Source organism: Dipodomys ordii, unplaced genomic scaffold, assembly GCF_000151885.1.
Source record: "Dipodomys ordii isolate 6190 unplaced genomic scaffold, Dord_2.0 Scaffold1, whole genome shotgun sequence".
Classification (NCBI taxonomy): Eukaryota; Metazoa; Chordata; class Mammalia; order Rodentia; family Heteromyidae; genus Dipodomys; species Dipodomys ordii.
This window is the reverse complement of record NW_012267217.1, coordinates 3,462,696-3,475,372: the sequence shown is the minus strand read 5'-3', so window position 1 is coordinate 3,475,372 and position 12,677 is coordinate 3,462,696. Positions and strand designations below refer to the sequence as shown.

At 43.7% G+C, this 12,677-nt stretch overlaps 1 protein-coding gene across 1 annotated transcript; it reads left to right on the top strand.

Moving 5' to 3' along the window:
* Positions 1 to 1,728: 1,728 nt before the first annotated feature.
* Positions 1,729 to 11,088, top strand: Cln5 (ceroid-lipofuscinosis, neuronal 5). The gene is made up of 4 exons (XM_013009643.1): positions 1,729 to 1,983; positions 3,947 to 4,112; positions 6,158 to 6,383; positions 8,414 to 11,088. The coding sequence occupies exons 1-4, from the start codon at positions 1,811 to 1,813 to the stop codon at positions 8,902 to 8,904; spliced, it is 1,056 nt and encodes a 351-aa protein (XP_012865097.1). The 5' UTR covers positions 1,729 to 1,810; the 3' UTR covers positions 8,905 to 11,088.
* Positions 11,089 to 12,677: the final 1,589 nt, after the last annotated feature.

Below are 12,677 nucleotides of genomic sequence, written 5' to 3'. Positions count from 1 at the left end.
TGTTAGATGGACTATCTACCAGCTGTGCCGTGCCTCTAAGTCATGCTTTTTGTTGATGCAGCCTAGGGATCTTTTCTGTGCAGGGTGGTCATGCACCATGATATTCCAGATCTCAGTCTCCTGAATAGCTAGGATTACAGGACTGAGCCACTGATGGCCTCAAACTTGGCTCCCAAGCTTTAGAAAGCCGTTGGATCTGTAGAAACAGAATATTAGTTTGGATGTGGGCTCATAGCCAAGAGGAGCAGAGCTTAACCCAAGTTGTCACCTGGGGAAGGAATGGCAGCTACCAGAGTTTGTAAGGGCCACGTGAGGAAACACTGTCTCACCTTGAGAGGTTTCTGTACAAAGCAAAGCCATCAAAACTAAGAGGGAAGTTCCCACCACTGGCCAATGTCAATCTGGATATGTTTTTATAGCCCAGAGAAGGTAAGAGCGTTATGGCAAACTCCACTGTGGCACTCTAGCCAACTGTACCTTTAAAGGCACTGACTTTGGAGCACTGACCCTCTGAAGTAGTCTGGAAGTCATGTTCAAGGGTGGGTGCACACAGAATCTCACAGGTGCCCTTCAAATCAACTTTCATGGCCTGAATGACTTCCCTTCTCATCTTGGATGGGGTTTCGAAGAAGCCAGGTTGATTTGGGTCATTTTCAATGGTATAATGGATTCAGGGATTCATCTCAATGAGCTTTAGACACGTGGATGTCGGCTTTGTCTGAATTTCCCCACAACTCCCATCCTGGTACAGCATGTGGGAAAGAGTCCTTTCTTCCTTCCCTCCCTTCCTCCCTTCTTTCCTGCCTTCTGACTGTAGGGAAGAGTGATTCACATCCCCCTCCCCCGGTGGTGTTGTGGAGGTCACCGCTGTCCGCAGAAGACACCTTGCTTATTCCAATATATGTGCACCTATTACGATTCACAGGTCACTGGGAAAGTGAAGGATCTGAATGCCCTGGCCAGGGTTGCTGTAGTGGCTTTCTTCTTAAACAGGGCCCGTGAGTCAACGCTGTTGATGCACTTAGATCTCAACCAGTCGTTGTGTGCAGCAGCCTGGCAGATCCCACGGTGTTCTGGAGATGGTGAAGGGTCAAAGGGGAGAAGACAAAACCAGAATCTTCTTCCTGATTCGGTGGGGGGGGGGGTGGAGAGGACAGGACTGCATGGGCAGATGGAGGCAGCGCGGGGCTAGGGCCTGCGGGTGATGACCGCTGCTTCCGGGGCTCAGCCCCCCTTTTTTTTAATGGTTTCCGTTTTCAGTTTTCCTTCTTCATTATTCAAATAGAGACTTTCTTCCACTTCTCGTTTTTGGAGGGCTCCTCTGGGCCCTGTGGGTGGGGCGAGGAGGACGGGTCCGGAGGATCCAGGTCGAAGCCTGGACTTTCAGTGGATTCTTGTTTCGGTGGCGGTGGCCGGAGGTCAGCGCGGGTGCACGGCACAGGCCCTCCCCGCGCAGTTCTCCATGGAGCCAGGCCCAAGGGACTAGGTTTGTAGGCCGCACCCGACGCACTAGGAGAGAGGGGTCCCGCGCCCGGCGCCCGGGAGGGACGGCCACGCGCACGGCGTCCGGGAGGGACGGTCACGCGCACGGCGCCGGGGAGGGGCGGGGTCACGCGCTCCGAGGCGTCACGCACGCCTGGACGGGCACCGCGGACGACTTGTACGCGCGGTGGCGCGCTGAGTCGAGCCCGGCCCGAGCGGCGGCGGCGGGGAATCGCGGGGGCGCGGGATCGCGGGGGCGCGCTCACGGCGCTGCCTGCGCTCCTGCCGTCGATAGGCTCTGGAGGTGGCGGAAGCACCCAAGCCGTCTATGGAGCCGGCGGGGACCGCCGGGACGGGGCCCGCAGACCAGCGCGGCGCGCGCACGTCTCCGGGACGCGCGCTTTGGCGTTGGGACCTGACGCTCCTCTGGCTGGCGGTAGCTTCCGGCTGGTCTCCGGCGTGGGGCGGAGGCGCCCGGCGCCACTGGCCTGTGCCTTACAAGTGAGTGCGGGGGCGCGCGCGGCGCGGGGGCGCGCAGGCCGGGTTGGTTGCGGGGGGCGGGGCCTGCTGGGAACGGTGCGCGCGCCCGCGGCGGGAGTCCCAGGCGCGCGCCGCGCCGTGGAGAAGGAAGTGGGGGAGCTCGGGGGGGGGGGCGGGCGCCTTTTGGGTGCCGCCCGGGGGGACGCCGGGGCCTGGCCGGGCCATCACTTTCTTGCGTGGCTTCGGTGCGTGTAGCGGAGTCCCGGAAGAGGTGAAAGCCCGCTCAGACGTTGCACTTGGCGCTGCCATTCGTCATTACTGCCGACGATTGGCACCGAACGACAGGATGCGCTTCCCCGAGGGCGGGTCGCCTGGTTCCCGCACCCGGGGATGACACGGGGCGGGACGGGGGGCCCTGGCGAGTGGCCGGGCGGGTTGACCGAGCCTGAGACGCGGTGGGAGGGGGCGGAACACGGGGAAAGGAAACGGTGTCCGTACCCGACGCGGGCGCGGTTCCGAATGCGCACAGCTGTCTTCACCGACAGAACGTGCTAGAAGGCAGGCGAAGCCCCCGAGACGTCTCGATCGAGTTCCTGCCGCCTCCGCGCCATGAAACCTGGCGTGGATCCCACCGATCACCCGTGGGATCGTGGGCAAGTTACGGTCTCCGTGTGCTCACGTGCGCCCGAGTCAGAACCCAGCCGTGGAAGGCGCACGGACAGGTGTTTGGGAAAGGGTGTCACTCGTGATCTGTCCTTGGAATGCTTTCGTCTGATGTAGGTGGAGGCGTTTTGCTTGGAGCGCTGGTTTTCCTGAACATCCTAATTAATAATAATAAAAAAAAAAGTCCCCAAGTCAAAGCCTAACAGACAGGAGGTTGTAAATACAAAGCTGTTTGGTTTAATTTTTTTTTAAGGCAAGAAATTGCCCATGACTTCCGTTCCAGCAATTAAGTCCATCCCGCTCTTCAGCCCCCGAGTTGAGTACTTACCTTTGTTAGTGAGTTCATACTTGAATTTTGTGCTTTTCAAATTACCTTTGATGGGGAGGGGGGGGTTGGGATAAAACCTTACATATATTTGGCTTCAATAAGGCAAGTACTTAAATTAATATAGGAGTTGCATTCATGTGTTAGGATCGTAATATTTTTAGCGTGAAACTTCTGGCTCTTGAAATCCTTAGTGGATAGAAGACACTTCTTATTCTTCCTTCTCTTCAGTGCCAGGTATGGAAGGTGACCAGTAAGTCTGAATGCTCCGTGGCTTTCTTCAACCTTCTTTTTCTTGCCTGAACTCTTGCAGTCACCTACTCTCTTCCCAAAGCAAAACTGTGAGCTGTTCACACTTCTCAATGCCAGAGTCCAAGTGACAGCCCCTCCCTACCTCTTCCCCCTCTGTTCCGGCCTTGAAACCCTAATTTCAGCTTTTCATCCCTACTGAAGACTCTTGAAATGCATTTGTTTTATAATACTTAATATTTCCCCTCCTTTTCTGTCCTAGCCTTCTTTGTAAGTACTTACAGCCTAGGCTAGGTTGTCCACCATCTATCTGTGCCCTCTTCTATCCCATGCGCCAGCTGAACAGTTGTGCCTCCTTTGTATCACAGCGTTTTGCTTCCTCTGTGCTTTGCCAAAGCACACCTTATGATGCTCTTGTCTTTCCAGCCCCCAATCCAGGCTCTATAAGGAACAGCATTGGACTTTTTATTTTTCTCCTTCCCACGATGGCCGTACACATAATGAACATTAGTTGAGTGAATGTTGGTTGGTTCTTCAGTGCATGTAGAATATACCCTAAGATATGCCCATAAAGAAAATATGAAAGTGTATTCACAAGAAAACAAATAAAATGTTCATATTTATTCACTATGATCCAAACTTCATTTTCCCTAACAATGTTGCTGAAATGAAAATCTGGAGTTCTAGATGCATGCAAAGAACCACTTCCTCTTAGAATGTCATTTGATGGGTTGTCTGTCCTCTTAGGCGCTTTTCCTTCCGGCCGGAACCAGATCCTTACTGTCAAGCAAAGTACACCTTCTGTCCCACTGGCTCACCCATCCCACTTATGAAGGGCAATGATGTCATTGAAGTCTTCCGACTACAGACTCCAGTTTGGGAATTTAAGTATGGAAATCTCCTGGGACACTTGGTAAGGATGCATCTTGATCTTGTAAAGTTTTAACTAATTTACTGATTTGTTATTAAGTTGATTTGAGGAAGTCATCAGTACTCAAATGGTCCCATTTAGATTATACCTACTGTTGTACTTCTTACCATATTTTAAATGATAGTTCAAAAGTAGTTACATCCAAGTACATGAGATTTCTGGCATTCTAACTTGCCTGTTTATACCTCCAGTACCATATAGCCATGCTTCCCTTCTACTTCTGTCAGAAACTCATCCAAGATTATTCCTACTTCTTTTCTTTTGAACTCAGTATCTGATGCTTTTGTTCATTGGCTAGAATTCTACGAACTGAGCCTGACCTCCAAACACAGTTTTTCTGATTTCTAACACCATAGTAGGTTTGCTTCCATTGTTATCATATACATAATGTATTGATTTATTTTTATCAGTATTGCATTTGTATGATTCAACATACTGTTTATTGATAGTATCTTCTGTTTACCTTAAATTTACTGCATAAATTATTGAATTAATGGAATATACCAAAATATCTCTTTCTGTGAATGGATAATTGGATTGCTTCTCCTTTTATTTTTGGTGCTGGGGATAGGACCCAAGGGCCTCTGGAAATTACTCTTACTACTGAACTACACTCCCAGCCTTTTCAGTTTTTACCTATACAAATATTGCTGGACTGTGCATGTGGCTCAGTGGTAGAGCATTTGACTAACATGCACATGGCCCCGAGTTCCATCCCCAGAATTGTAGAATAATAACAACATCAGTGCTGTTCTGTGCATTATCGCATATTCCTTTTAGTGGACATAACACATTTCTAATATATGAAACTCAAGAGAATTGATAGATCATAGGATAGGTGCTTCTTTAACTTCAATTTTCTGAAGTAGTACTAATTAATCCTCACTTTATCAGTGTCAGGGAATTCCAGTTATTTCCATATCTTCTCTGACACTTAGAATTGTTAACCTTTTTAAAATTTTTATATGCCATTCTAGTAGATAAGTGATAAAAGGTCACTGTGGCTATAATTTGCATTTTCCTGATAATGATGTTTAGTGCTTTTCATATTTATTGTTATTTGGGGTACATACTAATCTGACTCCTAGCCCAATCTTAAATTGGTTTATCTTTTCTGATTTGTATGAATCATTTGTCAAATATACTTTCAGAAAAAGTTATAATTAGCAGGGCGCGGTGGTTCACACCTGTAATCCTAGCTACTCAGGAGGCTGAGATCTGAGGATCGCTGTTCAAAGCAAGCCGGGGCAGGAAAGTCCGTGAGATTCTTACCACCAGTAAACCACTAGAAAACAGGAAGTGGGACTGTGGCTCAATCGGTACAGCGCTCACCTTGAGCTAACGTACGCAGGGACAGCACCCAAGCCCAGAGTTCAAGCCTCACAACCGACCAAAAAAAAAGTTACAATCAAACTGGGTATGGGGGCACATACCTGTACTCTCAGCACTCAGGAGATTGAGACAGGGACATCTTAAGTTCTAGTTCTATAATATAGAGCAAGAACCTACCTCAAAAAATGTACGTATGTGTATAAACATAGGTATGTGTGTATAAATATAAATGTGCATATATGTATATATAATCAATAACAAATATACTTGATTTAATCTCTTTTAATATTATAAGTCTGACCCCAGGGAAATGAGGAGAGAGGCTCAGAAGAAGGGGCAGGACAGGCAGGAAGTCACTTCTTGGTTACAGGCCTTACTGTGCTGTAGGCACTTTTGCAGTTTAGCCCAATTGTGACGTGAGGTGGGCAGAGCTCCTTCCTGAGACTGGCATGGAGGTCTCTCACATTTATTCTAAGCTGTAAGAAAATAATGAGTGTTTGTGCATAGCACCTGTCCCAGCCATGGCATGAGCTTCAGTGACTAGAACCAGAGTGGGTGAGAGCTTGGGAGCTTGAGGGGCCAGGACAAGGACACAGGAGGACAGCTGGTTAACGCACGGTGTGTGGTATACGACGCTTTCTTCTATCTGGTGACCCGACCCAGAGTTACTCCGCTGATGTTTTCTCTCTATACAGAAAATTATGCATGATGCCATCGGATTTAGGAATACATTAACTGGCAAGAACTACACAATGGAATGGTATGAACTTTTCCAACTTGGCAACTGTACATTTCCTCACCTCCGACCTGAAATGGATGCCCCTTTCTGGTGTAATCAAGGAGCTGCCTGCTTTTTTGAAGGAATTGACGATGTCCACTGGAAGGAAAATGGGACATTAGCCCTCATAGCAACGATATCAGGTAAGTTTCAAAAATGTGGTAGTGTTTTGTGGTAGCATTCACCTGCAGAGACAGTTCCTCTGTTGAGACAATTCAGTCCTGTTCTACTTTCTAGACTTCACTTTTAGAATGTTCTGGCTGCATGTAACTCCACGTGGTCCTTATAGAGAGCTTTACCTATGGGAGATGAAGAGCTTATCTGCTGCTTTACTTCTCAACTCTGTAGTAAAAATGAGTGTAATAAGATGCTTTGTACTATTTAATTGGACTTGCTAAATAAATAGAATTGAAAGAAGAAATCCATAAGGTATCTACTAGCTATATATGATTTATTTTTACCAATGGTAAATTATTTCTTATTAAGAATATAGTAAGTAAGCTAGTTGCCAGTGGCTCATGCCTACAATCCTAGCTACTCAGGAGGATGAGATCTGAGAATTGTAGTTTAAAGCCAGCCTAGGCTGCAAAGTCCATGAGACTCATCTCAATAAACTACTCAGAAAAAGCCTGAAGTGGTGCTGTGGCTCAAGTGGTAGACTGTTAGCCTTGAGCACAGGGAGAACAGAGCCTAGGCCCTGAGTTCAAGCCCCAGGACTGGCAAAAAAAAATGTAGTAATTAGATAATACTACCATTACTATTCACATAGACTTGCTCTGGGCCCAGCCATCTTCTGAGTGCTACACATACCAAAGTACTCTCAGAACAATCCTATGAGATAGTTACTGTTATTTTCCCCATGAGGCAGAGAAGAGGCTAAAGTTAGAGAGCTAAGTGGGATGCCAGCCCTGGCAATCAAGCTACATAGAGCACTCTCAATAATTCTGGTATACTCTCTCTCAAAATGCATATGATCTTCATGTTTGAGTCCCTCCAGAGCAATTTAAATATTTTATATGAGATTTTCTTTAGGATGTCCCAAACCATTCTAGCAAAATGAAAATCCATCTCCGTCCACATGCTCAATAAAATAGCTTCTCTTCCATGCCAAGCCAGTTCTCCATTTCTGCCTACAATAATCTGAAGCTTTTCCTTTTGACATAATGTTCATACAAACAATGACCACTGTTTGCTATAAAACAGTTTATAAAATGGAAGTAAGTACTTCAGTCTTCCAAATTGTCCCATCCTGCCTTGTGATTAATCCTATTCAGTGACCTTCATTTTTCAAGTTAGTGTTTTGGAGCCCAGCCATGGCTTATCTCATAAGAACATCAGTACTTCCAAAGTTGAACAACTACAATATTGTTCCCAGTTCTAAGAAAACAGTACGCAATTTTATTTCTATTAAATTGATGCATGCATCATCCACTGTTTTACAAACATATTTACTTAGATATGGTGAAAAAGTGACATGTTAGAGCCTAGCTGTGTTAGGCATTTATAATGCCCAGTAAGTATTTTCTAACTCTGTGCTGATAGAATGGTAGTAAAAGAGAGTTAGCCATCCTCGGATCTATGTAGTGGGTAAAGTTGGCCCAAACTGATTCATTGGAAAAATTTGTATAGTAGGTATGGAATTATAATGAGGAGGAAAACAGCAAATATTCCATGGAAGAGGGGGTACTTCTTGTAGCTTGAAGCACACCAGCCAACCTTCCTCAGCAGGCAGCTGTTCTTTCTGCCAGCATCCCATGCTTTGTAACACTCATCCTCCTCTGTGGTACTTAGGTTGACTTCGTCCATTCAGCTTTTCCTCTTCCCAATCCCTTCCTTGCTCCCTCTTTTTTCTTTTGCCTCTGAATCCAAAGTGTATTGAGTAGCATAAGAACTATTATTTACTTAACCTCACTTTGACTATAGCTTAAGTGATTATCAAGTTAGAAAGACTTCTCTTTATTATATCCAGTGTTTGTAATTCAGAAAGGCCTTGAAGAATGGACTAAAAAAAATGCCTGAGCATCTAAGCTCCCTGTTGGGAGATACAGGTTTGGAAATTCAAAACTGTCTCTTATTTATGTGCATCTGCAGTCTTAACCAGGTCAGAACTTGTTTTAAAGTTAACATAATTGTCTTTGATGTTTACATGTTTTTGTTCTTCTTTTTAAACTAGGAAACACATTTAACAAGATGGCAAAGTGGGTGAAAGAGGACAATGAAACGGGGATTTATTATGAGACATGGACTGTCCAAGCTAGCCCAGGAAAAGGGGTGCAAACGTGGTTTGAATCCTATGACTGCTCGAAGTTTGTGTTAAGAACATATGAGAAGCTGGCTGAGCTTGGCGCAGAGTTCAAGAAGGTAGAAACCAACTATACGAGAATATTTCTTTACAGTGGAGAACCTACTTACTTGGGAAATGAAACATCTATTTTTGGGCCAGGAGGAAACAAGACTCTTGCTTCAATCATAAAAAGATTCTATTACCCGTTCAAACCACATTTGTCAACTAAAGAATTTCTCTGGAGTCTCTTGCAAATTTTTGACTCAGTGGTGATACACAGACAATTCTACTTGTTTTATAATTTTGAATATTGGTTTTTACCTATGAAATTCCCTTTTATTAAGATAACATATGAAGAAATCCCTTTACCTAATACATAAAAAATTTTAAAATCAATTAAAAACCACAAAAACTTAATTCTACTGCTCTTCCTCCTCCAGCCACCAGCACCAGTTTTTCAGGAATAATTTTACATTTGTGGATTCCTTCAGGCAGAAAAGTAAAAAATGTACTTTGGTAAAATTGCTTCAAATGAATAGTTCAGGACTTTTCTTGTGGGAAGAAGCTAAAAACACTTATTATATGGAGAAAAGTGAGCACACAGTGATATTGATTTCAATTTCTGAGCGTGTTAACATGGAGTAGGATGGTTCGTATCAGATACAGAGCTTCTTTGGTACTAATAGACACATTTGCATGGTGGGAACTACTTTGATACAGTAGTTGGGCTTTCATTTAAGTGCTTTTCAGAGGTTTGCACTTGTTAGGCTTGCCGTGCCAGTCTGCAGGTAGACTTCCCCCTCCTGGCCTTCTTTTCCATGCAGGACTATACATGTCCTTCCCCAGAAGTCTCCACAGCACCCGTGTTACCTAGGTGATCGGCATGCTCCTCCTTTCTCTGAGGTCCCACCCTGGACTGTCTCTGTTCTGCCTCCTTCAGACCTTGGGGAGGTTCCAAGACTCGAGGGCACTTCCACATCCACTGTGACCACTCCCCACTCTCCCTACCTTCAGCCCAATCCCGCCAGGTGCTGACCCCTTCCATGCGCACCTCCATTGCATGAGGGCTGGCAGTTCAGAATAAACTTCTTTTGTCTGTCTGAAGCAGTTTTTCTCTGGCAGTTTTCTGGGCAAACCTTACAGCACCATTACAGCTGTTGGAACTTTTGGAACTAGGTCAAGTTGTGCATGTTTGTTTCACATAATTTATAATTTTTTTTTGGACACGAGCCTGAGTTGTGCTTTCATATGTAGTAAGTACACTATTAAAGGGCAAAATTTCTGACTAGCATTTTAGAAGTAGCTAAGAACTAGCTTTTTTTTTTGTACCTGAATATTATATCCTTTAGTTTCCTTCACTCTAAAATGATTCATCTCTCAGGATTTTTGACAAGATTGATGTCATATCTGTTTACATAGGAAGGTCAGAGTACTAATGTTTTAGGACTGTAATGATTAATCAAAGAACAAAGTGTCATCCTTGAGCCTGCCCAATAAAGATTATTGCCACCTTTTCCTAGTTTTGTAATTTAGTAGACTTTGAGCTGACAGTGTAGCACTTGAGTGCATTCATGGTTGGGTGTATACTTCTGACTGTCCCCCAAACAGGACCAGCACAGTGGAACAGGGTGCTCCTTCTAGAGGAGACAGGTTTTGTCAGGGATCTCTTATGTCTGTTTCTGTTTTAGGGCCAAACAAGCTCTCAGGGTTCTGTATTTTATAGTGAACTGAACATGCATTTTCCTCTTTGTGGAAAGTAGGAAAATGATGCAGTGGAGATCAGAGACAAACATTTAATATGTAAATGGGCCAAATCAGTTTTAGCTCATGTTTGAGTGTTTGCTAAGAGGTTAGTACAATCATTGAGTGCATATAAAAAGCTTAATTATAGATGTTATTTGTGTGGTGCAATAAATTGGAGCTTAGTAAGGTCAAGTGATCATTCCATAACTACCCAGTTAGTAATAATGGAGTCAGATTTTTATCTCAGGTCCTGCCAACTGACTGAAATGCATGCACTGTTTTCTCAGCACTGAAGAAAATAAGGTCTTTTGACTAGTACCTGTCCACCAAATGTTACCCATTTATGAAGAATTAAAATTTTGACTGGAAGCATTTAGAAATTATAAGCAATTTGTAGATTTTATTTCTGTTGAATCTTTTTTTAAGCTGAGGCTTGTAATTTATGTCTTAGTTCTTATTTCATTCAACTAGGAATTCATTTTGTGTTTTTCAAAAGTATTACTAAAATACAAACTCAGTAAGACCATAGCCTGAGCAGCACAGCACTATACTATTCTGCCTCCTGCCAAGGTAAAGTCTCCTCAAATACACTTTCCTTCACTGCCATCCAGTTAGTCTGTCTGCTGATATTAATGCTGCCTCCTTAACCTGCTAAAGGATCTTCACAATGTCACGGGAAAACTGGATTGTTACATTAGCACCATCTAGTGGCTAAACCTGCATAACACAAATTTTTACCAGATTATTGAAATTACTCTGGATTTCCAGAACTGTTGGACCTACAAGAAGAGATTGTTATACCAGGTTTGTGTCAATTGAAAGTCACAGAACTTAGTTCCATACCAAATAAAATGAGGATATCTGTAACCTGGAACTTGGGTTTTAGAGAAAGATTCTAAATTTTGTGTTAAAAGCCATTTAAGGTATTTTCATTGTTCTTGAGAACACTAAATGAAGTTCTGAGAAAGTACTCTATAGATTCAGGTGGCTAAAACAGAGATACATGGCACTCAGTAAACATTTCTAAAACTTAATCAAATCTTTCAAGCCTTTTTCAAAAGAAAACAATGACTATTCAAGAGCAAGTTTTCAAATGTTAACTGAGAAACCCAAACCAACCTGAGGCAGGAATCTGCTAATTACATGTTGCTGCTCCTTGAGTTACTGTGTAAATTAAATGTGATTACTGTTTTATTGTTAGCTTTAAGTTATAAATGTAAAATATTTCCTTTAAAAGAAACCATGTCTTTGTGAGTTTGAATATTAGGGCTTTACAATAAATGGCTAGACATTGGAAAAGTATACACAGAGTGTCACCTAATAAAGTCAAAAGATAAAAACTATCTCTTGGAACCACCAATGAATATTAGCTACTTTTCAAAATTCAGAAAGGGTTGGTTGTGGTGGGACATGCATATAATCCCAGCTATTCAGGAGGCAAACGAAAATCTCAAAATTTGAGACCAGCCTGGGCAAAAGTTACTGAACCCCTAATCTCAAAAACAAGCCAGCTCGACAGTGGTGGTTCACAACTGTAATCCTAGCTATCAGGAAACTGAGATCTGAGGGTGACAGTTCAAAGCCAACCCTCGACAAAAATGGCTCTGTGAGACTCTTCAGTTAACCAACAAAAAAGCCCGAGCTGTGGCTCAAGTGGTAAGTGCTAGCCTTGAGCGAAAAAGCTAAGGGACAGTGTCCAGTACTGGGACACAGTCTAGCTAGTTGAAGAACTCTTTAAAACGTAACTGGATTTTTAAGTAGTGAATAAGTCACATTTATAAAAATGTTAATATGCAGAAAAATTATTCCTTAACTATCACACCTGAGGCGTGCATGTGTATGCACGTGCACTGGTACTGGGGCTTGATCTCAGGGCCTTGCACTCTCACTTGGCTTTTTCACTCAAGACTGACACTACCACTTGAACCACATTTCCACTTCTGGCTCTTTAGTGGATTGCAGACAGGAATGTCATACTTTTCTGCCTGAGCTGGCTTTGAATCATGACCTTTGGATCTCAGCCTCCTGAACCCGTTTTGTTTTTTGCTGGTTACTTGGGATGTAATGTCTCAAGCTTTTCTGCTCCGACTGACTTTGAACCTAAAGCTTCCAATCTCAGCCTCCTGAATAGATAGGAGTACAGTGTCAGCCCTAGAGCCTGATCCTATTCTTTATTTGTAATCATTTTCTGCACACAATTTTGGAAAATATATATTTCATGGTAAATTTTATAGGCATCAGAGCTTATTTTAAGTACAGAGCCCATGTGCTTAATCTTTCTTCAAAGAAGGCAGCCTACCACAGCTGAAAAATTATATCCAAATATAGACTTAAAACTACTGATTTGTAAGTTTAACTAGTTTTAAAGAATATATGGTTACATAGTTAAGATTATAATAATGCAACAATA